Here is a 16,706-nt window from a genome sequence, read left to right on the forward strand (position 1 = left end):
CTCAATCGGACACAGATGACAAAAAATTCAAATAACAACCCAGACTATCCAAAATGGGAAAAAAAAAGTTTTGCCACTAGTTACATTTTAATAGGGTCGACATCTGCAGTGCATGTGTAAATATTGCCTCTGCTAATATTATCTTACCTGTGCTGGTCATTGTGCTGTGCACTGGAGTGATACCTAAAGACCCCAAAGAACCGGACGTTGATACCTGACACAGAAAAAATATATAATTACGGCAACAGTACAATATACAGTGTATGTGTATAAATATAGATTTTCATTCAGCGTGTACATAACATCTCCTACTGTATGTTATGTTCTATTCACCTGAGTTCTACAATTACCCTTTCCCATCTGACTTCATGGGTAGTATTAGTAATAAAACATATATAATATAATTATCTACTGATCGCAATGCCATGTTGTAGCGCTGAGCATGCTCATTATTGATATGCCAGGACAGCCTCTATCTTCCAAGGTACATTTTTAGCATGGTATAGTTTTGATTGATAGGTGAATAATTTTTACTGTACTACTTATACCTCACATCAATTTTCTTGTCAAAATGTTGAATTTACAAACAAATATTGACTACTGTTATGGAATCAGGCTCGGTTCACACAGGGGCGACTGCGATTCGACTTGAGGTCGCCCCTAGTCGCCTCAGGTCGGACAACATTTAAAAATCAATGTAAGTGAATGAGAGCCGTCTTAATGCACGCTACTGAAGTCGCCTCCGACTTCAAAAGAAGTTCCTGTACTACTTGAATCCGACTTGTAGGCGACTTGTACCCATTGATTTCAATGGAGGTCGCCTCCAAGTCGGATCTCTGTCTATACGGAGGAGACTTTGACAGAATTATTAGCTCTGAAGGGGGAACTCCACGCCAAATTTCTGAAAAAAAATTGGCGTGGGTTCCCCCTCCGAGAGCATACCAGGCCCTTGGTCTGGTATGGATTCCAAGGGGAACTCCCTACGCCGAAAAAACGGCGTGGGGGTCCCCCCCAGACCCTTATCCGAGCACGCTACCCGGCCAGCCAGGAAAGGGGGTGGGGACGAGCGGGCGGCCCCCCCGAGCCGTACCAGGCCCCGTGCCCTCAACATGGGGGGTGCCTTGGGGGAGGGGGGGCGTGCGGACAAGGGCCTTGATGAGGACAAGGGCCTCTTCCCGACAACCCTGGCCGTTGGTTGTCGGGGTCTGCGGGCGGGGGGCTTATCGGAATCTGGGAGCCCCCTTTAACAAAGGGGCCCCCGGATACCGGCCCCCCACCCTATGTGAATGAGTATGGGGTACAATGTACCCCTACCCATTCACCTGTAAAATAAAGTAAAAAAAAAAACACAACACACAAGATAAAATAATTTATTGCACAGCTCCGGGGGTCTTCCGTCTTCGGGGGTCTTCTCGCCGGACTCCTCCGCTATCTTCTTGTAGCTCTTTTACTAGCGGAGGAGTCCGGCATTCTTCTTCGTCGCCGCGGCCTCTTTTTCCGACTTCGGGGGTCTTGTCCCCCTCTTCGGTTCTTCTGCCGGGCCACCGCGTCTTCTTATAGCTCTTTTACAGGCTCGACGCTCTCTCCGGCCGCAATGCCAGGGACGTGCTGCGCGGCGACTTATATAGGGACAAGGGGATTCCCCTTGGAATCCATACCAGACCTAAGGGCCTGGTATGCTCTCGGAGGGGGAACCCACGCCAAATTTTTTTCAGAAATTTGGCGTGGAGTTCCCCCTTCAGAGCTCATTCTCTGATTGGCCACGGCAAAAGTCGCGTCTAAAAGTCGTGTTCAAGTCGTCTCCAAGTTGCCTCACAAAGTCGTCCTGAAGTCGTGTCGCCCCTGTGTGAACCGAGCCTCAGTCTCTTATAGCATGAAATAAATATTTAACTATTGAAAGCCACTATTGTTCATGAATCTGCATTTCCAGAGGCATAACTAGAACCTTTAGGGCCCCATTGCAACAATCCATGAAGGGGCCCCTCCGACTCCCCTTTTCTGTCCAAGCCCAGGGCCGTTCCCATTGATCCTGGGGTCCTTTACTACCGCCGTGGGGCCCTTTATTACAGTCCCACAGCGAGCTCCCTTCCTGCCATCTTGGGTAGAGTTGCCACCTTTTCTTCAAGTCAAACCTGAACATTTTTTTTTTTTTTTCCATAAAGATTTTATTAAGGTTATAACATAGGCAGGTACAAACATGCGTAAGCAAAACAGGTTTAGCGTACAATACAAGTCAAGGCAAGACTTACGAAAGGGCAGGAGATATCTCCTGGGTAAACCCAGTAATAGATATGGGGGGAAGGGGTCCGTTCCGACATTCTTTTAGGGCACACAACTCAAGGGTACAGGCGATAGGAGAGGGAAGCCGGACGGCAACCAGTACACGTCCAAACCTCCTAATGATAGGTGTGCAGAAGGAAAGGGTCAATTATGGCGGGAACGGTACAGCCGGGTAGGAGGGAGAGGGAGAAAGAGAAAGAGGAAAAAAGAGAGGAAAGGGGAAGGAAAGAGAGGGGAAGAGATGACAGGAAGGGAAATAAAGAGGAAGAGAAAAAGGAGAGGGAGGGGGAAAAAGAAGGTAGAGGAAAAAGAAGGGGGGGGGGGTGTAGCCCCACGGCAAGAATCAATCGGGGGGGGAGCAAGGGAAGGCTTCAGAAGCCCGGGAAAGGGTTTAGGCACTAGAGGAGGGAACGTGTTGTTTGAACTCTGCGGTAGTGGTAAAGTGCGTCCAGCAGGCCCAGGTGATCGAAAATTTCTCCGTCCTTTCCTGCGCAATATGGATCAGTTCTTCCATGTCACCAATCCTGGAGATAGTGGCAAACCACTCACCCAGAGTTGGGGTGTGCGTGGTCCGCCAATGCCTGGGGATGCACAACCTTGCGGCGTTGACCATGTGCATAGCTAGCGATTTAAAGTAGGTTTTTTTGGACAGTGACGTGTGATGGAGAAGAAACTGCCCCGGCGTAAAGTCTAGGTTATAGGTGGTAACTGACAGGATAAGTCTGTGGACTTCCCTCCAAAATAGTTGGAGGCATGGGCAAGTCCACCAGATGTGAATCATCGTTCCAATATCAGCATTGCATCTCCAACAGGTATTTGGGACGGTGGGGGAAAACTTGTGGAGGCGAGAAGGGGTCCTATACCATCGCGTGAGGATTTTATATCCATTCTCTTGGACAGCGACATTCAGCGAGCCACCGTGTGCATATTCGTGAATTCTCGTCCAATCTCCGGGTGACAGGGAAGTATCTAGTTCCCTATGCCAGGAGGATTGTGATGGGGAGAGGTCTAGGACTCCTGGGTCCGAAATGAGAGCATACAAGAGAGAGATAAGATGTTGCTGAGGTATCTTGCGATTGCACAAGTCCTCAAAGGGGGTGAGTCGTCTCGTCCAGCAATTAGGCATACCTCGGGTGGAAAGAAAGTGGCGAATCTGCCGATACGTCCAGAATGGAAAAGAGGAGGACTTGGAGAGGCTCTCGAGATTGGCATGGGAGGCAACCTTACCCCCTGGGTAGAAGTGAGAGGCCAGAACGTCCTCGAAAGGCCATTCTCGCCGAAGAAATGAGGGTGAATTGCCAGGGGGGAAATCCGGATTGCCTCGTAGCGTGGTCAAGGGGCCCGGGGTCGGAGCAAAACCTAATCCAGCTGGGAGTTTCTTGAGAAGTAACAGGGAGGTGTGGATAAATGGGTGTCTGGCCAGCGCCAGGGGCCATTGTGACTGGGTCAACCAGGGAAGAAGGTGGATAGGTATAGGAGAAAAAGCATTTTCCAAAGAAACCCAAAGTTTATCGCGGGAGTGGATGTTCCAATCTGCTATTCTAGTAAGATGGCAGGCAACATAGTATTTATAAAGGTCCGGGAGGGCAATACCACCTTTTGACTTGGGTAGCAAACCTGAACATTTTATCGGTGCACGGCAATTTTTTATTTGTTTTGTAATATACACTATACTTATAGTTTTTAGTGGTGCATCAAAATGAAAATTCCGGTACTGAAACTGAAAACTCAGGTGCACTTGGCCGAACAAACGGACAGTTTTTTTTTAAATTTTGTTATGTGGCTGGTGTCTTTACATTGAAGTCAATGGAATGCGATTGTGCATTGAATTCAATAGGGGGCGTTTTTGCATTAAATGGGCCTTGAATCAACAAAGTTCCCCTTTACATCTGCAGAGTTCCCCTTTTACATCTAAATCTGCAGAGCTTCCTTTTACATCTGAATCAGTGGCATACCATTTACATCTTACATTTTACATCTTAATCGTCAGATTTCCCCTTTTAGCTCTGAATTTGCAGAGTTCCCCTTACATCTGAACTCGCAGAGTTCCCTTACATTGCAAGGGGCAACTCTGCAGACTCTGCTGTTTTAACGGGGAACACTGAGAACTCTGATGTAAAATGGACTGCAGACTCTGATGTAAAGGGGAACTGTGATATAAGGGGGTCTCTGGTAACCAGAGCCCCATCTTGCATCAGAGTTCCCAGCATTCTCCTTTTAATTAGGGTTCCCAAAACCCCCTCTTACATTGCAGTTCACAGAGTCCTCCTTTACAACAGAGTTCCCTGCATTCCCCATTAATCAGGGGTCCTAGAGCATCCTATACATCAGAGTGTTCAGAGCCCCCCCTTACACCAGAGTCCGCAGAGCGCCCCATACATCAGAGTGTTCAGAGCCCCCCCTTACACCAGAGTCCGCAGAGCGCCCCTTACACCAGAGTCCGCAGAGCGCCCCTTACACCAGAGTCCGCAGAGCGCCCCTTACACCAGAGTCCGCAGAGCGCCCCTTACACCAGAGTCCGCAGAGCGCCCCTTACACCAGAGTCCACAGAGCGCCCCTTACATCAGTGTCTGCTGAATTTCCACTTACACTAAAAGGGAGATCTCTGTGGACTCTGGAATGTAAAGAGGATCTCTGATGTAAGGGGGTCTCTACTCACTAAAGCCCCCCTTACATTAGAGTACTCATTGGGAGACAGGAGAGAAAAGGGTGGGGGTTATCTGACATTGCTGGAAGTATCGGATGCCCGGATGGGAAGATTCTGGCAGAGGCACGAGCACTTTAAAAAGGGTTGTAAACCCACCTGTTTTTTCACCTTAAGGTGAAAAAACTTCTGACACTCGCTTTTTTTTTTTTTTTTTTTTTTTACCAAACTTGTAGGTTTCAATAGCAAGAACAAAACTAGACCTAAAATAGCTAACTGTGAAGGCTACAGTATAATATATATGACAGGTACCCTTTTGTAGACAGTTTTAGGTCTTACCATTCTTGAATTATAGAGAGGAGACTTCAGAGGCAAGTTAATCGGACAGTTAATTCTTTTTTCCTTCTGGCGACGATTGCAGAACCAAACCCGTACCACTTCTTTCTCCATAGCCAACTGTTCAGCTATCATGCTAATTTCCTCTGAGCTTGGTTTTGGGTTCTAGAAGAGGAAATTTAAGATGTCTGTACAGGTAACTGACAGGAAATCTGCAGGGTCTCTATATATTAGAGAAATATTAAGAGCCTCACATAATATTACTTACATCTTGAAACCGTTTCTCCAAAGTCAGGCGTATGTTAGTCTCTATACTTGTCCTTTTTTTCCTTTTCCGCCCAAACATCTCACTTAATTGTGGATATGTGCTGTTTTGTGTCATAGCGGAATCGGATGGGGCAGATTCTAAAAGGCCAAAGATAAGCTGAGTATATCTGTCACTATTTGGCATGTGTACTTTTTAAACATAACATTTATATGTTACATACTGATGTAGAGCACATCATTTAATTTGTACTATTAGTATTACCTGCATCACTTAGCCATTTCTCCAAAAGAGGTTTCAGCTTACACATGTTTTTAAAACTCAGGTTCAGAGCTTCAAATCGAGATATTGTTGTTTGGCTAAAATCATTTCCATACAACTTCCCCATAGCCAGGCCAACATCACCCTGTTAACAAATAAATACATTTATATGTGCATTGTGTTAATATTTGCCATATATAAACTCATAATTACACATTCTCTAATCAAATCTTTATCCAGCTATTGGTTACATCATTATATCTAAAGAATGAGTTCTATCATTAAACATTTTTTTGTTTTGTACTGAGCTACTGATTCTTAGGCAGTTCCAGATTACCTAACCTGTATATGGTACAATGCCGTGTTCTTAAAATCTGGGGGAACTATTGTGTTTTCATAATTCAGCAAAGTTTTTTTTAGCCACACACCAGAGCCAGGTCCAGGGGGAAGGGGCAGAAGGAGCATGTGCCCCGAGCTTGGTGTTTTAATGTAGAGGGTGGGAGAGCATGTTAGAAGTTTGAGGTCATTGCATTTTGCCTCTGCCTCACTGACAGCAGTGTCAGAAGGTGCAGGGGTCTCAATAGCTGCTGGAGGGAGAATTCTGCTCTCTTCCTCCTCCAATAGTAGCTCACTGTGGGCATAACGGGGGGGGGGGGGTTTAACTAAGAATTCACCTCCTTCCGAGTACAGGCACCTCACTCTGAAGCTGTAGGGAAGCTGTCTAGGCTTTGGGTTGGACCTCAAGATTGTCTAGAAATTGACTTGTTCGGTTAAACACAGAAGTCCCACAACCTCTAAACTCCCCTGCTTTTATTTATTATACTGACAAAGATGACACCGTAATTCAACTCAGACTGTCATTACTGATGTAGCAGCAAGTTTTTCCTGCCAACACTGATGCCCTGGTATTTTCTACCTTTTTTTTTTTTTTTTTTTGTAAAATCTTTATTTGTGAAAGCCAAGGCAGTACATCTCAGTGAGCAGTGCCATTGGCATAAGCATCAAAGCACGAGTCTCATATTTCAAAATATAAAACATGTAAAACAAACAACAGAATTGGAATAGGTCAGGGGTCTCAAACTGGTGGCCCTCCAGCTGTTGCAAAACTACAAGTCCCATGAGGCAATCCAAGGCTGACAGTTACAAGAATGGCTCCCACAGCCAGAGGCATGATGGGACTTGTAGTTTTGCAACAGCTGGAGGGCCGCCAGTTTGAGACCCCTGGAATAGGTAATCCAACTTGTGGCTAGACATCCCTTCAGACAGAAAGTAGATTATAGTGTCTTATGAAGATTTAGAGCTGGGGAGTGCAAAGGGAGGGGGGCAACTATAGGCCTCCAACTGACCTCTCCCTGCACACCACCCATGTCAGGGTCACCCCAAGGTAAAAAGGTCTGCCTCATGGTAGAAAAACTATGCCAACCCCCGGGTGAGCTGGGCTCATTGTATTTTCCAGCTTCTCGGTCTAGCTGGCACGTCCACTCCCCACTCACTAACTGATATATAACCAAATACACTACCATTGATCAGGGGACCAGGATAAGTTGAGGTAACAGTAAGAAAAAGTATAGAGAGCAGGAAAAAAGAATAACTGGAACATACCTGGAATCTCTCGTCCAGCCTCACCTCTCACGCTTCGCCTCTGCTGCCACAGCAAAATATGGTGGGTAACTGAAAGAGAAAGGTCATTTCCCTTCCTCCTCCAGCTGCTAAATTAAGTTAAATTACATTATATTAGGTCTCTGTTCTCACTTGTGGTGTCTGAAGGCGTCGCTTAACGGATGGCTCTTCCAGTTCCAGTAGAGCCATGACCAAGCTAGAGGACACTTGTCCTGGGTCTGAGACATATGTTATCCAATCTGACCAAGTGCTGGAGAAGGGGTCTCTGGTACCCCTGCAGGTGGGGATCCAGTCCTCTTCTTCCCTTATTCCACCCATCTTACGCCTCCATTCCTCCCTGCCAGGGATTTGTGTTAGCCTCCATTATATGGGGAGCAGCCACTTAGCTGCATTCAATAAGTGAGGCAATACACTTCTTCTATATCTGCTAACTGGCATGGGAGGAATGTGAAAAGTAAATGGACAGGGGAAAGAGGAACGTGCAGGCCCATAATATCCTTAATCTGGGACCTAATACCTTCCAGTAGGGTCTAATCACTGGACAGTCCCACCAAATGTCTAATCTCCGGACAGTCCCACCAAGGGTGCTAATTTATCGTCCTGCAGAAGTTTACTACAGCTTGCGTTGCTGTCATCCACCCAGGGGCTGAAAAAAGCCACCTGTTCCCCAGGAGGAAACCACAGAAACCCCCCCAATGAGGCCAGTGGGGACACAGGGGGTGCCAGGGCCAGTTTGGTGTTGAGGCGATCCTAAGTTGCTAAAACCTGGGTCATCAATGGGGAGGCAAAGACAGGCAACCCCCTGTGTTCCCGAGCCAGTCACGGGACATAGGACAGGTTCCTGCCCGTCATGTATTTCTCCAGGGAGACAGAGTTTGGATTGGGTGTGGAAGCGCCAGTTGAGTATCCTCTGGAGGACAACAGCCTTAGGATACGTCTGGATGTCTGGTAGGCAATTCTCGGTCTCCGATTATTCCAGACAACGCTCGATATCATGCTGGACATTTGGGCAAAAAACCTCTAGGCAAGGACTCAGGTATCATCTGCATGTAAAACAGTATTTGTGGGAGGATATTTATTTTTACAATGTTGATTCACCCTAACCAGGTGAAGGCTTAGTCCAGTGAGCTAAGTCTTTTTTCACTATTTCCATGGGGGGGGGGGGGGGGTTAATTGGCTACATATAGGGTATCAAATCTATCCGTCAATCGAATGCCAAAGTATTTAGGGATGATTTAGCCCAAGTGAATGGGAAGGCTGTTTGTAACCTCAGAACCTCAGTATCTCAGATTTTGTGTAGTTAAATTTAAAGTTAGAGAGTGTCCCAAAGTGTTGGAGTTCTCGCATCATGTTAGGCAAGGAGATCAGGGGGTCCATGAGGTGGAATAGCACATCATCGGTGTACTCCAAGAGCTTATCCTCCGTATGACCCACCGTCAGTCCTTTGATATCTGTGCTCGCCCGCACAGTGCGTAGAAAAGGTACTAGTACCAGGGCGAAAATAATGGGTGAGAGTGGGCACCCCTGTCTCCTGCCATTTCTAATCGAGAATCTGAGGGAGAGGAGTCCATTGACCTTAACCTGAGCGCTTGCATCCGAGTATAAGGCCATGATCCATGTCGGCATATGCGTTCGTAGTCCCAGGGTCTCTAGCACTGTGCATAGTTAGGTCCAGTCAACCTGGTCAAACGCTTTTTCTGCATCGGTGGACAAGATCAGTTGGGGGGGAGTTAGGTAAGTGCCCAATGGATAAGCTGTATTTCCCTGATGGAGTTGTCTCTAGCCTCCCGACCTGCAATGAATCCCATCTGGTCAGGGTGAACAATAAGTGGGACTAGATGTTTCAGTCTGGTGGGAAGGATTTTCACTAAACTCTTAATAGCCACATTAAGGAGGGATATAGGTCGGTAACTTTGGGGCATAGTGGGGTCCTTCACATCTTTGGGAATCACTGAGATATGTGCCAGTAGTGCCTCCGGGGGGATTGCGATACCCTCTGCTATAGAATTGAAGTAGCCACACATCGACTCTGACAGCAGGGGTAGGAACAACCTATATTATGCTTTGGTGAACCCATCAGGGCAGGGCTCTTCCCATTAGGCGAGGACTTCACCGTTGACTCTATCTCAGTAGGGGTAATGGGGGACTTCAAGGTAGAGCACTGCTCGTCAGTCAACGGGGGAAGGCCAGAAGCAGTCATGTAAGCTTGAATGGCAGTCAGTTTCGCTGCCTGAGCATCTGGGGACTGCTATGAGCCCAGGTTATAGAGGGTAGCATAATAATCATGAAACCCAGAGGCAAATTGAGAGAACCTGACTCAGAGGGTAGGCACAACTTATGGACATACATCAGGGCACGTTTCTTCCTGAGAGCTCTCGGCCATATTTATTGTCGTGGCCATAATATTTATGTGACATGTATCATAATTGTTTACGTGTCTGACGATCCAGTAAGCGTAGGAATAGTTCTCTCAATTTATTGATTCATTTAGTCTGGCCCTATGGGTACCTGGCGACAAAGCTAGTGTGGCCGTCACTGGAACGTGGTCAGAGATTTATATTCCAGATGGACGAAGCCTGCAACAGCTCCAGAGTCAGATGGTCTACACAGAGAAGATCTATACAGGTATAGACATCAGGCACCTTTGAGTAATAGCTGTAATCTCTGTCTGAGGGGTGACGCACTTACCAGCTATCTATCAGACAGTGAGTCTGTAGGGATCTGTGAAAATGTTTAAGGAAGGTGTGGGAGTGAGAGGGACGTCGGTGTGATGTGTCAAGCAGCGCGTCTGGGCTAACGTTAAAGTCGCCTCCATAATCAAGGATCCCTCTCTGAAGTCCACTAGGCCATCTAGGGTGTTGTCTTCAAAGGTAAGTTGGTTGGAATTGGGGGTGAAAATTTTTGCAAACGTGAGCTTCTGTCCCGCAATAGCCCCCTTTAAGAAGACGTACCGACCCTGGGGGTCCACCCTTCTCTCCGTGACTTGGAAGGGGCAAGACTTGTGTATGACAATAGCTGTGCCCCTGGATTTTGCAACCGGCAGGTTGCTCAAGAACCACTGGCTATACAGGTGAGTAGGCAGTTTGGGCATCAACTGGGGGGTGAAGTGTGTCTCTTGCAAGAAGACCACCTGGACCCCTAACAACTTTAGTTCCCACCACACACTATACTTGAATGGAGAACAGAGACCACGTACATTATAAGAAGTTACCTTAAGTGATGCCATAGCAAGTCCATGGGACAGGTAAGTCTTGTGTTATGATGGCAGGTGCAGTGTGAGAGGTGGAGCCAGAAGCAGTTCCTGTAAAGAGGTATCGAGCGAGAGGAGAGAAACAAGGCAGAAGGAAGAAGAAAGGGTGAGAGACATCAAAACACACATGTAAAACACAACATATCATTGGTAACAGTACCACATCATGAAATATCTGGGGGGCAGGTGTCGGTTTCGACCCCGCTAGGGAGAAGCCCCCGGAACCCGTCCCCATTTCCAAGAAAGGAAATATACCTAGTAAGGTATGGCCTATGTGGGGAACGTGGACCAACATGAGAGGGAAGGTCATGAGGTTCAGCCCCAGTCCACCACCCCCCCTCGGCTGTTTGTCTGTTGACAAGAGGGGAAGACAATTTTGCAGAACGAAGGGTTTCTGTTTTAAGTCAGGTCAGCCAATAAGGGGATGTGGTAGACAGGGACTGAAGCCCCAGGCCATCTCCAAAATTCAACAAGGGTGATCATCATCTCTTAAACTAGTAGAATCGTGTGTTCCACTAGGTAGTCACACGAAGGCACACATCTTGGTGGAGTCTATGTCCCCACCCAAGGCAAAAGGCGGTCTCAGAGGGCCTGGGCCTCTCTCAGAGAGCAAAAAAATTTAAATTGAAAAAAGAAAAGTAAAAACAGGTTGCGTGGAGAGGGGTAACTTTTCAGTCCCTTGGGGACGCATGGCTTAAGGGAGAGGCAGAGGGGGGACATCTGTGGTCTTGCTTGCGACTTCTGCGTTTGGCTGGGAGCCAGGTTTGAGGGAGTTGCACAAGGGGATATTCCTGAGGTCCCCTCCAGTCTGAAAAGTCGAGTCCCAGGGTGGCCAGGAAGTGTGGTAGGTCATCCTTGGTGCATAGCATAGCCTGTCTGCCATCTTTGGTCGCTTGCAGGTAGATGGGCAATCCCAAGTGGTAAGGCAGGGCAGCTTTTCGAATAGCTTCCAACAGGGGCCGGAGAGTTCTGCAATGCATGAGGGTACGCCTGGAAATGATTGTCCACATCTTGGGAAGGGTGCTCGAGGGCCCTGTGGGCATAATTGATCTCAATGGGCACTGTAGCAGGCAATCCTATGATTTCCCTGAATATGTTTTCCCACCTGCTGTAGTTCTCAAAGTCATACAACTGACAATTAAATGTCTCAATTTTCTTATCCTGGGTGTTGCATCTGTCCTGAAGTAAAGAGATGGCAGGTAGGGCCTCATCAAGTCTCTGTTCCATGTTTTCCATCCTAACCCCTAAATCAGGGGTAGGGAACCTCGGTTCTCCAGCTGTTTTGAAACTACAAGTACCATGAGACATTGCAAGACCCTAAGGCCGCGTACACACGGGCGGACTGTTCGCCCAACTTTGTCCGCTGAACAGTGTTTCAGCGGACAGTCCGCTCGTGTGTGGGCTTCAGCGGACAGTTTCAGCGGACAGTCTGACGAACAAAGTTTTTCGGAAATCCCGTAAAACTGTCCGCTGAAACTTGGTTTGAGCGGACAGTCCGCTCGTGTGTAGGCTTGTTCGTCAAACTAAGTTCCGCGCATGCTCAGAAAGGATTTACACGCCAAAGGTTGCATTGCAGTGTATAGGACGTCGTTTTCCTAGTCCCGTCGTACGTGCCGTTCACGTCATCGCGCACGGTTTCAGCGGACTGTTGGTTCATCGTGTGTGGTCAAGTCCGCTCATGCTAATTTTGAGCGGACTGTTTGTCAAACTGTTTGACGAACAAGGTTGGGCGAACAGTCCGCGCGTGTGTACGCGGCCTAACAATCACAGGCATGACTCCTAGAGGCAGAGGCATGATGGGATTTGTACTTTCAAAACAGCTGGAGAGCCAAGGTTCCCTACCCCTGCCCTAAATGATTGGTGTCAGTTTTGAGCTAGGCTATGTGTTCCTTAAAGGCCTTCTCAACCCTGGTAGTAAATTTCTCTAAATCATCTCAGGTGGGGAGGGACCAGATATGGCATTTTATGTCCTCATCCCCTAGGAAGTCTGCCATGTCAGAGCCACTGTCATGAGAGGCGGAGGATCCTGGGGAGACTGGAGGGGCAGAGTCACTCACTAACCTCGAAGAGGGGATCTGGAACTCCATGAGTTGTTGCTGCTGGGCCGCGGCTCGCTGTGCAGCCTTTGCTTCTTTAGTAGCTTTTGGTGTCAGTGCCATCTTGGAAGCCTCATGTCCTGGTCCATGGGTCCTGCCGAAGTCCTGCTGGGTCCCATCCATCCTCGACTGCTGGGAGAGTGCCCACCGTCCCTGGGACATGTTTTCTGCCTCTCCGGGGGATGATATCTCCCCTCCATGCTAATGATGAAGCGGCGGTGAACACGGAGCGGAGGAGATGCATGTCTTCACTCCTCCATAGCCAAGCCATGCCCATATTTTTTTTCTACCAACACCATCAACTCAAGAAAATTTGTTCCTTCCAATGACACCTCGATGCAGGGATGTTTTTCCTTCCAGTGCCACCACCAATGCAGGGGCATTTTTACGTAAGGTGACACTACCAACACTGCATTTTTTCCTTATTGTGACATCACCGGCATAGTGGACCTTTTTCTTTCCAGTGACCCCACCTACAAAAGGACATTTGCTAAAAAATTTAAGTGACATTACTAACACAGGGGTATTTTTTCCTTATTATGACATCACCGACGCAGGGAAATTTTTCCTCGCACAAATGCAGGGCATTTCTTTCCTTGAAACTGTTGGGCCCATATTTTCTGTGGGACAGAAATGTGCACTGTTAATAAACTCTTTAGTGTGCTGTGGTGTTTCACAACCATTGTCACTATTTTAACGCATGCCTCATCATTTATGAGTAACATATCGAGTTTGTGTATTTTGGGAAATTTGTTTAATTTTACTCTCTCTGCTGTTGTCAGAATTATCTTCAAGCTACAGCTCCAGTGTCTTCTTTACTCTGGCTAACCAGTACCCACATTTCCAGATATCTTGCTAACCCTATGTGAGTCCTATTCAGTACAGTACATATAGGTAGAAGATGGTGTGAGCATATATCTTGGTATCAGAATTGCTAGAATTTTGCTAGTATGAGACATTTGAACTATGAATAACGCAATAAGACTATAATATTTACAAAGGTAGAAGAATGGTGTCTGAAAGTTGCACAGCCATTAAAGCTGCATCCAGGAAAGCAGCTAGATACATAGTGAAAATTCATATAGGCGAACTGTCCTACCTGCCAACCAATTTGTAATCTTGTTCTGCTTGTCTTGGGAATACCTAGCCAACATTATGTAGGACAACCTGCCTACATGCTCTGATCTCTTCCAAACGGGCTTAACAGAGAGATGTCAATGCAAAGTCAATTTAAGTCTCTGAGCCTGAAAATGGATCCCCTTCTTTAGAAGAGACCATGTACCTAGACCATGTGTCAGGGATCCAGAAAGTATCACTTCTGGACAAGAGTCAATTTTTTTTTTTCGACGTTTGATTATCATTGTGTAGTCTAAATGTTGCAGTCAAGCACTGTGAATTGGAGATGTTCTGAAAATTGGAGTACAGTCAGACAGACAGCCCCCCACCCCCATCAATGCAATGCTAGGTGCCTATTGGGAAAATTTAGAGGCCTGGACATTGCCACATAGGATGCCAGGGTAGGATGTGAGGGGAGGTTGTTTATATGACTTAACCTTCAGAAAGCCACAGTTGCACAGAAAGGTTAAAGATAGAAAACAACTTGTAATCACTGATGCTTTATGATCCTTTGTGCCAATGTTGCTTTATGCTTTCTTTTTTTATAATTGCTTTAAATGTGTTTACTGGGGTACAGATATGATCTGTAGAGCCATACAATATATTTTTAGCTGAGGTTTTGCTACAAAAAAATAAAAATGGTATTAGCAGTCAACAAAATAAGCGGCATTAAAATTACCACACTATATACAATAATCACAGGCTCTAAGTAGGCTCTAAAACATGCACAGTAGTATGATATCAAGGAATCATTGTCTATTTGCCATGCAGTATAATAAGATTTGCAGAATTAATATTCATACACGGTATTTTATATCCTGTAGCCTATACATAATCCTACTAACACACTGGTAGCCGCAGGAAGAAGTATAGCCTCACCTGTGTAAAGCCTAGTTTTATTCGCCTTTGCTTGAATGTTTTAGCAAATTTTTCCAGTTCTTCTAAATCACTGGGTTCATCTGGAGCAACAGATATGTGTTTTGAAGGATGCAGGTGCTGTCCTAATTCTAAATGGGGTTCTACAGATGAACCTGAAAGGCTGGGCCGTCCAACTGCCTGTGTAAAAATTAATTAATGAAATTTAGTTTCCAGCGCCATTGTAAATATTATCCAAACTTGTTGTAATCTAGAAATGTAACTAATGCATGCAAGAAAGGTACCATACCTGGTTAACCAGGCCCATTCCAGCTTGAGACTGCAATGATCCGCCTTGTTGATGAGGCAAACCAATAAGATTTGATTGAAGAAGACCTAAAATTAGAATAGAAAATCTTACCTTAGTATACCATAATTAAAGTGGTTCTAAAATCAAACAGATTTTTTCTTTTTACCTTAATGCATTCTCTGCATTAAGGAGGGAGGAGCGCAGAGTGCAGGCAGAGCAATCTAGAAGAGGAGGTAAGGAACCGCTCCTCTTCTGGAACCGCTTTGTGCTATATCATTGCACAGAGTAAGTAAGTATAAAATCTTTATTATTTCAATGAACAAAAAGAATTAACAATCAATTTAACACACACACACACACACACACGGTACATCTCTGCAAAACACACAGTGGAGGAAATCGTTTTCCCTCTGCAGTTTTTTATTTCTGTATTGGAACATCATTGCAGCAGGCAACTCTGCACCATCCGAACCATTTCTGTCTCAGAATGCAAAGACTAGGAGTTTAATTAGGGTCATTAAAATATAGTAAAATTGCTGTGAATTAAATGAAAAAGAAACCAACTCTTCCCTCTGAATATATTTACTATGTGCATTTCCGCTAGCATCATGTAACACCATCCCCATCTGTCCCTAGTCCCAAAAAAACTTGCATCCAATTTTACTCCAATACTCATACAAATGTTTGCAACATGTCTGATTTTTGGGGTGGAGACGAGTTATAGGGTTTGTTCATATAAGTTATAATAATAGTTGTTGCTAAACTATTATTACTTTAACTAACTTTCATATCAATCTCTTGCAGCATGTTGTAATGCATCCTTTGGAAAGCATCTGGAAATGCATAAAAAAATGTGATAAAAAGCTCATGCAGAAAAGCATCCAGAACGGATCTAGAGGACTCTTTTGTGGTATGAACTGGTCCTTGGGAACTTCTCTCTTTTTGACCTATTATACTGAGGGGGTTATTTACTAAAGGAAAATCCACTTTGTACTGCAAGTGCACTTGGAAGTAAAGTCGCTGTAGATCCGAGGGGGACATGCAAGGAAAATAAAAAATAGCATTTTAGCTTGCACATGATTGGATGATAAAATCAGCAGAGCTTCCACTCATTTCAGATCTACCCCTTAGATTTAGAGCGACTGCACTTCCAAGTGCACTTGCCGTGCAAAGTGGATTTGCCTTTCGTAAATAACCGCCTGAGTATATAATGGAATGGTAAGATTAGGAATAAGAATTTAGTCTCTCAATGTGGGAAAGTGCAAAATGACCTTTTTATTTATTAAAGGTCAAAGAATCTGATGAGCCGATTCAAAAAAGAGGATAACAAGGTGGAGGGGAAAGTTCACAGCAAATTGTTGTTATTTTTTATCAACTGTTTCAGTGCAATTTCAAGTGCACTTTACACTTGTAGTGCAAAGTGAATTTGCCTTTCGTAAATAACCTCCATAGTGTATATGCATTTTTTTTTTTTTTTAGCAAATTAACTTATGATGATGTTCACCAGATGGTGGCAGTGTAACACCATCTTGCTATGCAGTACAGGTTGATATTTGCTGGTTCCTAGGACCTGAATTTCTTGGAAAGAATGGAATGTCACTGATCAGGGTTCTACCCATTAAGCATGAACAAGTAATCTACATTTTATATAAGTAGAGTTTTCAGCTACCTGT

General features: G+C 45.6%; 1 protein-coding gene across 2 annotated transcripts in view; it reads right to left on the bottom strand.

The window, feature by feature from the left end:
• The window catches only part of POU2F3 (POU class 2 homeobox 3), a 225,978-nt gene that overhangs the window by 6,199 nt on the left and 203,073 nt on the right, over window positions 1-16,706 (bottom strand). For both annotated transcript variants that reach the window (XM_077457374.1, XM_077457375.1), the window contains exons 6-11: window positions 15,034-15,119; window positions 14,748-14,924; window positions 5,790-5,931; window positions 5,529-5,665; window positions 5,264-5,425; window positions 148-214 (exon numbers count right to left, since the gene is read on the bottom strand). In XM_077457374.1, the coding sequence (XP_077313500.1) occupies window positions 148-214; window positions 5,264-5,425; window positions 5,529-5,665; window positions 5,790-5,931; window positions 14,748-14,924; window positions 15,034-15,119 (771 nt within the window). The remainder of the gene's footprint in view (window positions 1-147; window positions 215-5,263; window positions 5,426-5,528; window positions 5,666-5,789; window positions 5,932-14,747; window positions 14,925-15,033; window positions 15,120-16,706) is intronic.

The sequence above is a fragment of the Lithobates pipiens genome, unplaced genomic scaffold, assembly GCF_037356315.1.
Source record: "Lithobates pipiens isolate NorthernLeopardFrog02 unplaced genomic scaffold, aLitPip1_a1.2 Scaffold_27, whole genome shotgun sequence".
Lineage (NCBI taxonomy): Eukaryota > Metazoa > Chordata > Amphibia > Anura > Ranidae > Lithobates > Lithobates pipiens.